The sequence below is a fragment of the Stylophora pistillata genome, chromosome 8, assembly GCF_964205215.1.
Source record: "Stylophora pistillata chromosome 8, jaStyPist1.2, whole genome shotgun sequence".
Classification (NCBI taxonomy): domain Eukaryota; kingdom Metazoa; phylum Cnidaria; class Anthozoa; order Scleractinia; family Pocilloporidae; genus Stylophora; species Stylophora pistillata.
Genome location: NC_142526.1, coordinates 24788570 through 24806069, shown reverse-complemented (window position 1 = coordinate 24806069; position 17500 = coordinate 24788570). Strand labels below are relative to the sequence as shown.

Sequence of the window (17500 nt, the reverse complement as noted above, 5' to 3'; positions counted from 1 at the left end):
CTCAATTATATTTTTTCTTGATGCTACATGAGAGAACGGTTGCCGCCACACCTCCTTGATGATTTTAAAAACTTTGCACTAACAGCGTTTAGTTTGGTTGTTTTCTCAAGCTTTGGGTAACAAGAGAATTGCGGATAAAACCCGGACATTTTCTGAAGAATTTCTTTGATTTGTGATTTAAAGCCTCCTAGCTTAAGAATTCTAGGGCATTGTGGCTTCACGTAACTGAAAAACTTGCGAACGCATGAAGATGGCGTGGCTTTCAACGACACCGCAAGAACGAAAAACCACTTTCGAACTGTAAGCTTTCTTTCGTCTCTACTATTTATCAAGACTAGACTGTTGGGAATTGATGTTGTTTGATAATTATTTAAGCATTTGTACTACTCTAAATTTCTATTTTGTAAGAAAATGTACTGGCTTTCCGTAACTTCGCTGTAAGATTAAATGGCGTATTTATTGGCAAATATTAACGTTATTGCCAATAGTTTTCAAATCAGTATCTTTTTCCTTCGTGTGTTATTTAAGTTCAGTCTTGTGTGAATTTGAACTCACATGTCTTTCGAAACAACGCCTCGTGCGTTGCCTACTTTTGGGCGCTGTCGGGCATTGGGCGACTTGAGTAGTATAGAGAGGATGGTAATTTTGTTGAAGCGAAAAGAGATTACCGATGACTCTTGTGTTCACCGGAAAAAAAAAAAAACATTGTTGAAATAAATATTTGTTCACTTTGAGAACTGTGTACGGGTACACCCGAAAGCGCTTCGTTCAAGTTTCCCCTAACCGTTTATGTTGCTGGACAGTCTTGACACTTCGTCATTAAAAAGGTGAGATGTTAGAAAAATGGCAAGGGGCGATGGTTCGCGTTGCCGCTCTGCGAAGAATTTGCCTTCTTTCTTAGTTATGCGAAAACTCGAGTACTGCGTCAAGGATCTCGGGCAGTCTCTTTCAATTCCTTGGCCCTGTTTGGACCTAGGCACAGCTGTTCAAACGAAAGGGTTGGAATGAGCGTTCCAGAGAAATATGCAAATTTCAGTCTGAAAAGAGTTCGATTATTAAATTTAATTGTGCGGATTTGAATTGCATTATCTTGTCTTGAGCTCATGACGAATTCTTTTGGGACATGAAAGCCCCCGACAGTTAACGAGTAGGAAATTACGCAGTAGTGTTTTTTAGAGAAACGAACAGAGTTAAAAAATTTCTGTTACATACAGCTCAGAGGAAGAGTGCTAGAATTTTTGTATTATTACACCGTTTGCGACGCTTGTGGTCTTAAAATTTAATGGAACAGGCTTTGATTGTTCTTATGCTTTGAAACAGCCGCCTTTCATAAACGATTCATGAGTTACGTCTCGCCACAACCATGCAGCCCACGTCAAACTCGCCTTATGTTGGTTTCTATAACAACATCAGGTTAACTGAGACAATGCTAAACTGAAAGGGTTAAGGTTGAAAAGGCGTTTTCTTTGCTCTTTCTTGGACAGTAAACACAAACGAATTCAAGGCAATCGATTTTTTTCGAGCACATGTTTGCATTGACAGCCATTAGCGCCTTTGGTATCCAACAATATACCATGCAGTCTAACCATGTCAACATTAGTTACAATGTTAACCTTGCTTTCGCTCTTTGCTTTGACTGCCTTTTGAGTCAGCAGCTTTGGGCCTTGATAATGTCAGTTTGGTTTACAGTTTCTTGTTTTTGTTTTACCATTCTTGGTTTCAGCATAGATTCTCCACGACAAACGAGGAAAGTTAACACTGAATTCATTATCATAATTTCATTATTACAAAATATTCCTTATCACTGACACTTATTCCAAAATGTAATCCTTATCATTAGCTTTGTTTAATATCTTTCATTCTTGAAATTAATTATGGGACCATGTTATTACAAGCAAATTATTGATTCCTTGAACAAATAACCTGTACCGTGCCAGCTTTCGGAAAGTTTATTAGATTGGCCAGGAAAACACGACTACAAAATTGTAATGAATAATTAATCAGCATCTGGCATAAGCGAGCCAAAGAGCTTTGTAATTACGTTTCTGTCCAACTGTGTGCCAAATTAATGTTTATTGTTTCAGAAGACACCTTTCAAAGCAACAGAGCTTAGGGGCCGACCATTTAACTTTTGAGGGGGGGAAGGTGGGTGATTTCTGGTCATCAAGAAATTTTTTTCTAGCAATCTGCTGGGCAGGATATTTTTTCCGTTCTAAATGTTTTGTAGGATATTTTTTCCCCTCCTGAGTTCTCTGCAGGATCTTTTTTTCCTCAAAAAAGGGTCATGTGTTTACAAGACTTCTAAGTTTCTAAGACTTCGTCGTTTATGTAGTAATGACTCTGATTTTCACCACAAATCAGAGTCAATGTGCCAGTTCTTCGATGAACGTGGTTACCCTGTTTCCGTCGTTCAAGCGGGTTACCACTGCGCTCAACTTATTGATCGACATTCAGCACTACAAACGTCGCATAAGGAAGATTCCGACCGCATTCCATTCACTCTCACGTTTCACCCTCACAACCACTCAGTTAAATCCATCATTCTTAAAAACTTCAAATTACTTCAAAACGATCCAGAGACAGGCACTATCTTTTCGCAGCCTCCGCTCATTTCATTCAAACGCGACAAAAACTTAGGCAATTTTTTGGTCAGAAGTTCTTTTCAGACTAATGAGCAACCAGGCACTTTTAAATGCGCTCGTGCACGATGCAAAACGTGTCCTTTCATTCACAACACTGATAAAATATCGGGACCTAAACGATCCATTAAGATCACCGATCACTTCACGTGCACCTCCGCTAATGTAATCTATTGCATAACTTGTACTTATTGCAAAAAGATATACATCGGCGAAACAGGCAGAAGACTAGGTGACCGATTCCGAGAACACCTTCGAGACGTGGAAAGGAATGACAAGGACACATCGAAACCAGTCGCTAGACATTTTAATTTACCCAATCATTCTAAGCAACATATGGCAATCTGCGGTCTTTCCTTGCACTTAGGTGGCACGGAAAGCCGTAAAAATCTTGAACAAAAGCTCATCTTTCAAACCGGCAGTCTAAATCCCACAGGGATCAATGAACGCTTTTCATTCCACTAATTTATTCATGTTTTTCTCGTTGCCATGCACCCACCAATAACGTAGCTCCATTTTCTGCCTTTAAAAGCACACACAACCCACAGTTCCTCTATTCGCTCCGACGAAGGGCTAACGCTCGAAACGTCAGCTTTTGTAATCATTACGGTGGCCAATTTACCATTTCAACTTTGTTGATATATCCAAATTATTTTGTTTACATATACAAAATGTATTTACATATACAAAATGTATTTACATTTACATTGTGGTCATTGCAGTAATAGTTCTAATATAGCTATGTTTTCGGAAAGTCATTCTTTACAATCATTTCACATGACGTCAAATAAAGCGATACACCACGGGCAGATGTGAAAACGTTTAGTTTCTTAATTAACAAAAAAAAAAAGCCAAAAATAGAAGAAAGCAGTTTAGAAATGCTCATAGCATGGTAAATGCTGCTGGAATCATTAGTTGCAATATAAAAGTGGACTAAACTATCCAAAACAAATGTGAAAGCAAAATTGAAGTTATTGCATGTATGAAGCAATAATTTTTCAGCATCATAAAAAGGAGCAATGGTTGCAGTTTTGCTGCGATTTTGTAAAGCTCCCGGAAGGATGAAACAGCCTTGCAACAATTTTTTTTTTTCGTTCTTACAGCAACGCAAAAATTTTTGCTCTGTTACATTTGGGCTGCATACAATTTTTTTCTTCCAACAAGCGCTTGCAGGAAATTTTTTTTCAAAATCACCCACACCCCCTACCCCCCCTCAAGAGTTAAATGGTCGGCCCCTTAGATTCCAACCTCGTTCCCAGGGCCTTTTCCCTTAGTTGGGGGTGGGGCGGGAAAAGGCCCTGGCATCGGCCGGTCAGATCAACATTTTGATTGGTTGATTGATTTAAATAATTTATGTGAACCTTGGTCATAAAATATAATTTATGCATTATTCCGAAGTCATAATGGCGGAAAGTATGCCTACACCAACAAAGATTTCTTCTAGAAATCCGGTTTGCAGACTCTGCGGTGATTCTCGCGAGAGTCGTCATATGCTTCGAATATTTAGCAAAGCTGGTTCATCAAAAGATCTGTGTGCAAAAGTCCATAAAACCTGTGGTATAACTATTTTTGAGGACGATACGAGATCAAAGATCGCATGTCGGAGTTGCGTTACATTCGTAAACAAGATGGAACAGTTTATTCAGAGAGCTCAATCCATGGACAATATGTCGTCCGATCAAAGTTCTGAATATGCTGTAAAGAGATGTGTACAACTTTCACCTTCTTCGCTTCAGCCGTCGAAACGTGTATCAAAGAATTTGCCATGCGAAAGCTCATGCGTCACCTCAGCAGATGAGCTGTCGAAGCGAATCACACCAAAAAAATCTGCAAAGCAGCTTTCCTTCTCAACTCCCCAAGTTGCGACTGTTTTAACGCCTATATCATCAGGAGATAGCTTCAAAATAACTTCTATTGATCAGGCGAAGCGAACAACATCAATTTTTGCAAAACAGCCGTCTTTCTCAACTCCCCAAGATGCTAGTGTTATTGCCACGTCTACAGGACATGATTGTGCAGCCACTTCGGTGGATCAGTCGTCGAGGCTAACAACACCAAGGTCTGAAGGGCAGCCATTTTTTTTAACTCGGCAATCTGTTCTAAGGCCTAAATCAATAGGAGATAATGATTGCACCTCATTAGAAGCTCAATCGTTATTGACTGAAAGACAGCAGAAAATGATTCTACAAGCTGTCAGTAACAGGGATGCAACTGTGTTGACGGCTATCTTGAAAGATTACTGTCCAAGTGTTGTGGACGAGTTAAAAAAGACCAGCAGTGAGGAGTTGAAAACGTCGTGTGCAAAGCTGTGCAAACGTTCGCAAGGTTCCGTTTTATATGGAAATGAATTTGAGAGCATGAACAGTTTCGATTTCAATAAAATTTGGGTCGAATTGAAGACGAACCACCCTTATCTTGTCGAGATTATGAACGCAGTGTCTGGCAAAGAGAAGTCCGTCTCAGACACAAAGCGTGAGCTTCAAGTAAAGTACAGTTTTCTGTACTCGATCCTCATGAACGAGAGATGGCACGAACTCAACCTGGTGAAACGTGTGAATACAGTTCTCATCAATGAAGGTGGATGTACCAAAAAGGTAATTCTTAGCTAAAGATATATATAACATTGGATTGTTATCCTTAATCAACTGCTTTAGTCGCACTGTAGTATTTATTATTCACCAGTGCAATCATGCATTGAATACAATCTGCATTTTATCCTCTTAATTATATAAAGCTCTGCAGAAATTTGATCCTTGTGAGGTAGTTTTGTGTTAGGTTGTGATTGTGATTCTAATTGAAAGATCCATTCAGAAATATATTGTGAGTGATAGGATAAGTATAGGTAATTGCATGACTTGTAGTGGTATTTGGCAATAATACCGCGATTGATATTTCAAAATTGACCGAAATACCACGAGCCGCGAAGCGGTGAGTGGTATTTGGATAATTTTGAAATATTACGAGCCGGTATTATTGCCAAATACCACTACAAGTCATGCTATTATTTCTTTATAACAGAAGCTGAGAAATTTTCGGAAACGCACACGAGTCCTTTATTTCGTTACGGTTGAAAAAACAAACACAGGCCAAAAGGAAAAGGCAAAGTAAAAGGTTGTCATGGTAACCTTGTTATACCATCCATTTTTATTCTGTTTTACCACTATTACGCGAAAATAGGGCCATTATCAACCAATCAAAACTCCGAAATTTCTTGGCTTATATTATAAAGTTGTGAAACAGGAGGTTACTGCATGTGCATGTGTAGTTAATTTGCTGTTAATTTCTGATTCCCTTGTAATCCCTAGCTTCAAGAACGACTGAACAAACTTGGTGTGTGCCTATCATCTGGGAGAAGGGACACCCTGCTGAAGCTCTTAGGGGGTCATTTTTCAGACAAAGTGGTTCAGCAAGTAAAGAGAGGTAGTGTGTTCCGAGGCACTGGTGACAACTGGGACCTGAAAATTTTGAAAGGGCACATGAGAAAGGAAATTCAGAATGAGGATCTACACTTATTTGCCAGTAACTTGATTGAGAACCGAATTAACTTCAATCACTTGCCTAATGACAACCCTAAAGGAAACATCAAAGATTTCCCTCGATATAATTTTTCCTTGAATGTTCCTGAATGGAAACGTTATGCAGAATGTGCCACAATTATTTTTGGTAGAATTGTTCTTGAGTTTTTTCCCAAATTTAAGTTTTTGAAATCTGTTATACCAGATCACATTCCTCATGAGTACAGCCAGCAAATGTCACAGAAGTCTACCATAGTAAGTTTGCCAATCATCAATGCAAATGAAGCAAAGTATGATGATTGTGTTCACATATTAAGAACTTATGAAAAGTGGATTGCTGAAATCTATGTTCAAGCAGGGTTGCTAGATGAACTGCCACACACTGACAATCCACTGATTCCCGACGGGCCTGCAGCATCTGGACAGACAAATGCGCACCAACCAGACACCCATGATGATGCAATGAGGGAGATGAAGATTACATTTGCAGGTGATCAGCTCACTCGGGTCAGATTTGCAGGTGCCAAAGATCTGCTATCTGGTTCTCACACAGCAGCTGATCGTTTTGAACATTGCTCACCTTTTAAACCAGTAATGTGGCATACAAAAGCATCCCTTCTGCAGTATTCTTACTCGTTTCTTCACAAAGCTGAGTCTGTGAATCAAGTTGGCACCTTAAAGTACTTCAGAGAGAAGTACAATAGGAGGAATGCTACCCCATCCAAAGTTCTTGACTCCTATGAAGGAAGTGAAGAGTTGTTCCTCAGCGTGGGGAAAGCTTACATCATAACAGCTGCCCTGAACTTTTTTGGGATGTCAGACCTAGAGGACACTCCCTCAGCACATAAATTCCCAGAAAACATTGCACATAAGAGCTCAGAAAACAAGAAGAAGTACTTTGATGATGCTTTTGGAAAGTTCACTGACAAGTTCCTATTACAGAAAGTAGATGTCAATGACTGTGACAATGAAGATGATTATATAAGAAATTATGCCCTTTGTTGTATTTTCCTGGCTACTCTTGTCATGCAGATGAAGGACACTGCAGGGGAGGGAGATGGCAACAGAAATCTCATCAACCAAAAACTTTTGCTGTCAGTTTTCAAGTCTATGGGGGCTTACAGCAAATATGCTATTGAAATGTTTGTGAGTATAGCTCAGATTGAGTGCCTGCTAACCCCACGCTTATCTGAACAGTTCAAATGGGGATTTTTTGTTAACTGGAGGGGTGGTGCCGGAAAGAATATTGAAGATGATTTGGCCCAAGAAATTTCAAATAGATGCAGTAAACACATTGTCCAAAGGCAGGGACCAAACAAGAGTCTAAACTCAATTAGCAAGGTCTGTAAAGCAACTACTGGCATCCATCAGATTGTAGAGCAGTTTGACTCATCTGTGGGCATCCATAAGACATCTGTGCAACATACAATGTGCAACTCACTTAATGATGAGAAAGAAATGGTGAATGACCTATTGCATTTGAATCCTTTTAATCATGTGCCTGGAAGAAGTCATGACAGCTTCCCTGTTAAGGTATTTGAACATTGTTGACTATCATCAGTGGCTGGCCAAACACATGGGAGAATTATCAACCTAGATACTACTGAGGATGATTGTAGTTATTCACTGACTATTGAATCGCCAAATTCTGCACAATACAAGTAGTAATGACGTAACTGACCTCTCTTAGACCCTTATCTTTCAGTTAAGACTAGTGAGCCACTGAATTTCTGCTGAGATCGATATTTATGGGTTACTGACCAAGTGCAAGGTCGTGATGGCTGGGTATTAGCCACTTTCTTTTTTTGTCTTTTTTTTGCATGTTTATGGACTGAGATGGAGTAAAGCTCCATAAACAGATTTCCAGTATCCAGCCATCTTGAAAGAACAGGCTAGGTCAATTTTGGATTTATTACATGGCTTTTAAGGAAGTTTCGTGCAGGACACAGCAGTTAATCACAAGTGGGTTAGAAAGTGCCATCTTGCCTGCTCACCAAGCTAGTTCTATAATTATATCGTTGAATGAAATATATATACCGTAAGACACTGACTTTTAGTTAAAACAGCTGAATCTCTGAATTTAGCAAAATACAAGTAGTAATGCCTTACTTAACATCTCTGGGATCCTGAATTTTTATTAAAGACAAGTGAGCCATTAAATTTCAGCTGAGATGTTATGGCTTTTATGAGGATAGCCAATAACCTGAAATAATAGCAATAACACTACTAGTACTGTGTAGTGTTGTGCTATTCATGGATCATAATCAAAAACTGATAAGACTTAAAGTGATGTGGCAGTTGATCATGCTTGATATATAATCAATTATTTTGGGAAACTGAAAAATTTATTGCAGTCAACTTAGAACAAATAAAACTAGGGTGTTTCCTTTCTCTAGGACCAACATAACAGCAGATTTAATCCATTAATATGTCCTATTAATTGTGTGAATTGTACCTTGTTTACTTGTAGCTTATGAGTTCAATATGGTAAACATTTAGCAAAATCTGCAAGTATCGTGGTAAATAAGAAATCTTATCTTAGTAAATAAGAAATTTATCTTGGTAAATAAGAAATTATTTTCGCTTTTACAATGTGACAAGGTCCTGTTTATAAGGAAAATATGTGGGGTACTTATCAGCAGACTCATCCAATTGTCATTGATGGCTGGTTGGTAAGGACAGTGTGTGTGCTTATTTCCAATGACCTACTACAAAATCTCAGCAGATTTCCAACATTAGTACATGTAATATGGGGTTCACAGATCCTTGTGAAGTTTGTGTACTAACAAACTTTAAAAGGTAAACAATCTGATCAGTACCATGGTAGCAACAGAGATAATTAATATCAAAAGTGACTTTTGGTGTGTGAATCAAGATCTATTTAGAGTTGCCCACAGTATTTACAATTTAAGTTGACTTTCTCACCACATTATTGTGCTCAGACATAGCAAAAAGGAAACAAAGGTAAACAAACTGATCGGTATTGTAGAAACAACAGATATAATCAATATCAATATTGATTTTGGTTTGAATCAAGATACCTTGTAGTAGTTTGCAGTCTTTATAATAAGTACTGATGTTCTAATCATCATCAGAGTTCATTACAGTTCTACACAGAGTAGTGTGCTTGCATATTTGCGAAAAGATCTGAGAGGAACAGATTTCATCCCAGATACCAAAGGTCTTCAATAGGTCTGTTTCTGATTCAATATACTCCACTCCCTCCATAACTTTTGTAACCAGATTGTTATCTACAGAAATGTCAAATAGCATGGAACTCTCTGATGCTGCTTGGGACTCTTGGGCAGAAATTGCACCCCTGATTAATCTTTCAAGGATAACACTGTTATTGTTGGGCAGTAATCTCACCTTGCTTTTAACAACATGAGGTACATCCTCCTCAGTTATTTTGAACTTTCCATCACATATACAGCAACAGTTATCTTGCTGAACACAAGAGAATCCAAAGTAATCTAGAAGAAGTTTCCTCTGACAGGTGTCTTGTGATTTGCAGTAAGTTTTCATTGATTCTTCTACATGTTTCATATTATTTCCAATATCAGAATTATTGTAGTAGAGTGTAGCACACGATGAAAGTCCTGTGCGACCGGCCCGACCAATTTCTTGCATGTATGCTTCAAGGCTACTTGGTGGTGTTATGTGAATAATGTTCAGCACATAAGGAGCATGAACCCCCATGCCAAGTGCTGATGTTGCAAAGAGCACCCTCACCCTCGAATTTTCTTTCTTCATTTCTGACAAAATATCTTTCTTCATGCGACTTGTTTGGGGGGCATGAAATTGAGCAAACAGTCTTGCAGTGGGTTCTGAAGTTTCTCCAACATACTGCTTGTCTCCCAATATTCTTTCAAATAATCCATAAGCATATCCACAATATTTCAATTTTAAGTAGACAATTGTCATGGGATAGTTTTCTCTTTGAATTGCTAGTTGATTGGCAATTGGCCCAAGGATTTGATCATAACTTTCATCCCCATGGTGGTTACTCCATCGCAATTTCTTATTCAGATATATGTTTACCCGGTTGGGGTTTTGTGCAACAATTTTGCACTCATCTTTTAAACACAGACTTCGCTTCAAGCCCCTCAATAAATGAGGTGGTGCTGTTGCTGTTAGAGCCATTGTGGGTACATTAGGAAAAAAGGCCTTCAACACCGAAAGATCTTTGAAGTCCTTTCTAAATTCTTCACCCCTGAAAAAGAAAAGTAAACCCTGTAATATATATATCTATATCTATAACGTTTTCTTTTGAGTTAACATGTTTCTGTAGAAGTATCTTTTGTATTTCATAATAGCTCCCTCATATGGATGGATGTCTATTAATAACTAAAAAGTATACTGTGTATACTGGTATATTTATTTTATCTTGAATTTATCTTTTAGCAAATGGCTTTATCTCCTTATTTACAGGTTATTTTAGGTTTGGGGGTCAACTTAATATAGAGCTTAGGTTCTTCCCTGTTGGCACCTTCTTTGTAATTGTTCAACTAAGAATAGTTCAGTTGTAGGGGCATGGAGACAAAGGTGAACATTCCACTTCTAAATCACAAAGCAATGCATCAAGAATTTGGAAAACTGCATGCCAGAATAAAACCATAGACAATTAATCTTGTTTCCTTGTACTGGCAAATAAATATAGATCAGTGAGCGGTGTAAACGTCACAGGAATCATAGATGAATTAGTTCCTAGAGAAAAATCTATCATACTCTATAAATAGAGAATACAGCAGAATTTCACCGTAAATACAAGTCAGTGCTGCAACCGTGCTTTAATTAGTTTTCCGAGACATAAGCTTATATAGATAATTTACTCTCTGAAACAAATATGAAATGAACAAACAAGAAATTAATAAATTTAGGCACTTACCATAATTCAACGCAGTGTGCTTCATCAACAACACAGGCCACAACATCGTCTTGAAAGACTTTGCTTCCCATCAATTCTCGCCCTTCCTTACTTAATAGAGTCTCTGGATGGGCGAATACGATCGAAGTGTTGCCGTTCACTACATCCTGAGGAAACTTTGTTGTGATCACGGCCACATGCTCGCTTGTTTCTTGTTCATTTCCGAACAAGTTCTCGGCCGTTTCTTTCGCGTTTACAGGTACCTGTAACACATCAGCGGTTATCCTCCGAGCTTTTAAAACTTTCAACTGGTCTTCAATGATGGAATTCAAAGGGCATACTACAATAACTATGTTCTTGGTTGTCTTGACAGGAAAGAAATTCGGTAGAAGGTGAAAAAGAATCGACTTGCCAAATCCAGTAGGTAGGACTCCGATAACATCCCGGCCTTTCAGCACATATTCAAAACACTTCATTTGAAGAGGTTTTAAATTCAATGATGGAAAATTACCTATATTCAAAGAAAATCCGACTCGGCGAAGGACTGACAAAAACTCTTCTGCACTCGGCGGGACCACCATCTTGAATATTTCTGTTAATATATGAATTCAGTACACCCAAGATTTTTGGGTGTTTTGAGATCATGTGACCGGCCGATCCCAGGGCCTTTTCCCGCCCCACCCCCAGCTCCACCCACCAACAAAGGGAAAAGACCCTGGGAACGAGGTTGCTTAGATTCGTCATCTGTGGGAGTAAAGCAGGACCTCGTTTGTCAGCGTGGCTGACAAACAAACGAAGTATTCGGAAAATAACTTTTGTGCTGGTCGCAAAGAGTGAAAATAGTAGAAACAATAAGCTCCAAAAGTTATCCATATCAAACTGTTTCCCCACTGCGATGGACATTTGTTTTTGTCGGTTCCAGCCTGGCGCGGCCGCTAACCCAGCTGCCCTTCTGAGCAAATTTTCAAAATGGCGGACAAGCTAAAGAGAGAGATAAGAGAACCAAAGCGATTCTGCAACAAATACTCAGCATACACCCCTGTTAAAAAGGTCATTTCATAGAGAAAAGATACAAAATTGTATGATGTTGAAGTCACGGAGGTTGACAAACCCAGCAAGAGACTGAAAACTCACTACATTGGCTACAGTACACGCTTCGATTAGTGGAGACCCTTCGGGGACGGTGAACCATCTGAATATTTTCCGTTCGTTCGTAAAGAAAGCCTGTTTATTCCATCGAAAACATCCCTTGAGGATAGAACAAAATCATTTTACTTCCAACTGTTTCGTGAAATAAAGAAAAGGCTTTGGTCTGGAAGGCGAGAGGACCCTGATATAAACATAGACCTCAACGTTGACCAGGATGTTTTTATGGAAGGTCTTGGTTGTGTTTTGCCCAGTATTGTTCATAGAGGGAAGATGGTTTACCGATTGCAGTCAAATAGGCTGCTTGAATTATATCTTGGGCTGAAGTGAGACGAAAGAATTTTAAATCCAGCTGGAGATTTTGCCTATGTAATTCCAGGAACTGTCAAATACTGGCTGGGGCAAAGAAGTCCAATCACAGAATACAAAATCATTGGGGAGCAATACATTAAATGAGAAGTTGAAAACGGTTACTATATTAATTTTCAGTTTTTAAGAGGTGATGGTAACAGGAACAACTACCATGCAAACAGATAAAATAACAATCATTCAATCACTGAAATAACAATCAACCAAAAATATGGAAATGACAATTTGTAATGAGTTTATGAGAAATGAAAGGTGATCTCATCGTGACTAACATTACCAAACTGAGGGAAGACTAGAGTCAGTAAATCTTCAAGCACTAAATGTTTTGTTTTGTAACATACTGGCATTAATTTAATTCTAGTTAATTTAAGGTTGACATCTTGGCTTCCATTTGCCACTTTCCTTTACAAGATGTGCACAGTACACAGGAGCTGCACAATGTTTGCATGGTGATGTGCAGGTCTTGATGTTGTGGCCTTCGTTAAAACAGTTACTGCATTCATAAGTGTTCTTAACTCTTTCATATCCTGCTGCTTCTAGGAACTGAATCCTGTTTTTCTTCAGAAACAGTTGCTGGAGGGCATCAACTCCTTTGTGATTTGTAGATCTGAAAAAGTCTTTGGAAGCTCTATCGTTGTATTTTTCCAAGCCTTGTGTGTAATATGCAATGTTGTGATAAAGTGACAGGAACTCAGGGACATGGCAATGAAGTGCGTGCATGTAGGGAGTGACATATTTTGCTTGGTACACGTTGAGAAAGAGTTCAAACCATGCTTTGATATCTCCTTGCAATTCAAGAATACTATCCTCAGATGTAAAATCTAGTTTCAAATCACCAATTATGTCCATAAATTTTTTCCAGATCACTTGTACATCTTTGTTTTTGCTGCATTGAGGAAGAAGCATAGGAATATTTATGTGCTGAAAGAGTTTCAGTTTTTCTGGTCCCGTAAGATCTCTATATTCCAGCTTTTTACTGTCCTTGTTGATTCTAAAGTTAAAAGAGATCCCAATACTTTTGATTAATTCTTCGTAACCTGCCATGTGTTTATACTTTTCCCTTGGGAATCCATCAGAGAAGGTGGTTTTTTTCTCAATAGCATCACTTCTTCTCAATTCTCCTATGAGCAAGTCAATTAAAACATCTGAAATCCTGAGAAAGAGGTGCAATGTGTCTATGATGACATGATCCATGGGTATAAAATCAAATAAAGGTTTTCCTTTACAGTTGAATTTTTTTGCAGTGGAGAACTTTGCTATTTCCTCAATGGTTTTAGCACCAAATGTGGGGTCATTAATTGACCACTTTTTACTTGTGTCCCACCGTTGCTGCCTGGGACACTTGCACCACACACAAGCATAATCTTCATTTGCCCTGCCCAGACCACAGACCAGTCCTAAAAATTTCCAGTCCCCACCTAAAAAGTACTCAAGTTTATAGGTGCTGTTATTTACACTTATTTCATGTAAGTTTGACATTTCCATTCGAAGGTTTGCTAGGCTATCTCTTAGATTATCATATGTCTCTGTAGTTTTTATAACTGCAAGTACATAATTCCCTTTCTCACCCAATGCCACCTCCTTTTCATTCAGAATGGTAAAGGTGAAGTTCACAACTGTAAGCCTCTTTCCAATATTCGTTCCATCAGCACTAAGCTTGATCTTGATGGTTTGTCCAGCTTTGATTTCTCCATTTTTCTGAAGCCTTACAATATGCTCTTGTAAGGTTTCTGCAAATCCTAACTGAACACCCTCAGCAAATCCTAACCATAGTTAATAGAGGGGACTGGGTCCTAACTGAACACCCTCAGCAAATCCTAACCATAGTTAATAGAGGGGACTGGGTCCTAACTGAACACCCTCAGCATCCCCTGGAGTTGGTCTCAAGGCCCATTCGCTGTTTAGTTCATTGATTCGCTTCTTTATGGAATATGAATTTGGGACACCACTGGCTTTCGTGGCAATTTCATGCCAGGCCTCATTTGAAATATTGAATTTATCTTTCAGATAGAGCCACATATTGATATTGTCAAGGTCATGATTAGTAAGTTCCTTAGGATCAGTCACTGTGAATTCCAGTTCTCCCTCTCCAACAAGATTGAAAGTTTCATACTGATAAGTATCAGTGTTAAAGACTTCAACTTTGGTGGCAACAAAATTGTATAGTCCAAGAAAGGACAGTGTAGTTTGGCACTCCTCCTTCAGCTGGTTTTTTACTCTCTTCTGATGGTGGTTGGAATACTCATCAAACCTTTTTTTAGCAGGGCCTCTACCTTTTTTACCATTTTTAATCACCTTTTTCACTATTTGCTTAAATTTTTTCCTGTAGAAGGCCCCTTTCTTCTCAGCTGTCTCGAGAGCTTCCCGCGCTTTTTGATCAATGCGCAATCGCCTAGCTTTCTCCTGTACTAGCGATTCTTCTAAAGCTCTTCTCTCTCCCCTTAACCGGTTATTCTCATTTTTAAGCTGATGCACATCAACCTCATTATAATAAACCTCAAATTGATACCGAGGACCCGTTTCCAGCTTGTTAAGAAGTGCATTCAATTGCCTTCCGCCACATTTGCTAGCTCTCTTGACTGCTTTTTGGAGACTGAATATTTTCTTTCTGAAGACCTCTAGAATTCGGTTATTGAGCATTATACCTCGTATACCTGATCGTTCAAATACTTTGCTTATAACAGCAGAGAGGACCGACTCATGGTTTTCTTTGTCATCTTCTTTACATTCCTTCGAAATCGTATAGATTAGTAGGCTGCAACAAAAATTTATTGGACGACGTTTAGGGTAAAAACAGCAGTCTAACCTGAAAAAAATGTATTTATTCCGACTCTTTCGGAAAATAACTTTACAATTCTCACTTGTTTATCTCGTAAGTAAACGATGGTAAATTAATACCCGAAGCGCTTTCCGAGCTACCCGATTCTTCTCCCACTGCTTTCACGCTTATAAAACAGGGAACGAGCAGAAGGAGGAAGGTGTGGCTGTTTTGACTAGCCATTTGACGAGGTTCAATCTGCTCCTTGTTCGACAATTTACATATCAAAACAAAGGAAATTTGTTCCTCTCTTTGATTTTGCCGGTACATTTGTAATTTTCGCTTGCGTAAGAGAGAAATCGCCCAAGACTCCTTGCTCGGTCTTGTTTTGACCACGAACGCCTTCTTAATTTTGAAGGACCCGCTCGGGAAAAGGTGAAAATGACGAGGGAAAAACTTTACTTTGTAGTACGAAAATACACAAAATGGAAAGCCATGATATTATAGTTCAATATTTCGGTGGTACATTGTTAACTTTTTATACAGAGAGTCGGCAAGATGATATAACATCCAAGACTCGTGCTCAATTTGAGTGGGCCGATGAAGTGGGCGTGGTCACGAAATTCAGTAAGAGACTATTTGTACCCCTTGAGTTTGATATGAAAAGCCGGGCGAAGAGGAGTTGAAACGTCTTGTATCTTGGGACAAAAGTGAAAACAGAATCTTTTAACGTGGGCGTTTTGTTTTACTTAACAATTGGTTCATACTTTAGCGTGCACTATCGAGTTATGGAGCGTAAGAGTTGCCCGAGGCGATAGCCGAGGGCAACTCTTACGCTTCTTTCGTGCTCTCGAAACTTCCCGCGTGCTCCATAACTCGATAGTGCACAGCTGAAAGCATGAACCAATTGTTTTAGAACATAGCCGGTGGAATTGTGCATCAAATGCGACGCGAAAAACGGACAACAATATCAGTTGAAGCGAATCGTGACGGCGCTGATGCCGAGTCTCCTTTTCCTTTGTTTTTCTCTTTTTCTGCCTCATTTAAGAACTCTAGCCCATGGGAAAAGGTCGAAACATTGTCTTCGTTTTCGGACTAGCAGGCCGAGTTTCTGTTTGTATCCATTATTGTCGCGAAATGTATTATTTTTCCCCGCACTAGCAATAGTCGCTCGCGCGAAAAAAAAAATTCTGGCGAAGTCGGATTTGCTGACGCTATCAGCGTGCACTATCGGGATTTTGAGCACGCTTACGTATAATGAATTTGATTGCGCGACTCTGCTCGCTATGTTCTAAATAGCGCTATCTATTGCGAGGATCGTGCATCATACGTATCTATAACCGCAGTTCAAAATATATGAACTTCGTATATTCATTGTGTCTGATTTATCATCGCGGGTTTATTACAAATCAACTTAACGACCTATTCCCAGTTGGGTTGTTAGCTCAATTGGTAGAGCGCTGCACTAGTATCGCAGAGGTCAGTGGTTCGAGTCCCGTACAGGCCTGATTTTTTTCAGGTCTGATTTTCGCTATTGCATAAATAGCGCTATCTACTGCGAGGATCGTGCATCATACGTTGATGATAATATTCATAAATTCCGTTAAGTGGAAAGATGCTTCACTCGAGAGTGTTTGGAAAAGATTTGCCAGATTATAAAGGTTGAATATTTGCGTTCGTCCGGACGTTTGTAAGGGTGGGTAGCACTAATCCTGGATTAGAAGGGAAGCTTTATTTTGATTTCCTTGTGTAAAGCCAGTACGTCAGATCAAAAAGGTTGACGAAAAAAACTGTAGAAAAAGTGTTAATAAACCTTTATTTGCGCGTCCTAGACTTGGTCTTAACTAATAGTCCAACTCAGTGGTCCGAGAATGAAAACACAGGACTGAAAGATGCACTAAATTGCTAACATGCACACGACAATCAAATGGTACGACAAAAATGGAAATAAATGACTATTGTAGTTATTGTACGAAATATATAATTTTTTTAGAGACATGTTTCGGCATGCGTATGCCATCTTCAATCAATGAGTAACTGAACGTGAGTAATTATATAACAGACAAGTAGATGAATAAAATATTTACAGTATGATGTAATACAAAAGAGGGTACCAATTACAGCGTGACAACAAAGATGAAATTAAAGGTGTGAACTGAAATGCTAGAAAAGTGTTATAATGCTGTAATTTTTTGTTAAGTTCAGG

At 38.9% G+C, this 17500-nt stretch overlaps 1 protein-coding gene and 1 pseudogene across 1 annotated transcript; one reads left to right on the top strand and one right to left on the bottom strand.

The window, feature by feature from the left end:
- The first annotated feature begins 3892 nt into the window (after positions 1-3892).
- On the top strand, positions 3893-9194 carry LOC148725640 (uncharacterized; annotated as a pseudogene).
- LOC148725639 (ATP-dependent DNA helicase Q1-like) lies at positions 9011-11710 on the bottom strand. Its single transcript, XM_088729326.1, has 2 exons — positions 11043-11710; positions 9011-10367 (listed from the first exon to the last, which is right to left on the bottom strand). Exons 1-2 carry the CDS (start codon positions 11600-11602, stop codon positions 9236-9238), a joined length of 1692 nt encoding a protein of 563 aa, XP_088585452.1. The 5' UTR covers positions 11603-11710; the 3' UTR covers positions 9011-9235.
- Between the last annotated feature and the right edge of the window lie 5790 nt (positions 11711-17500).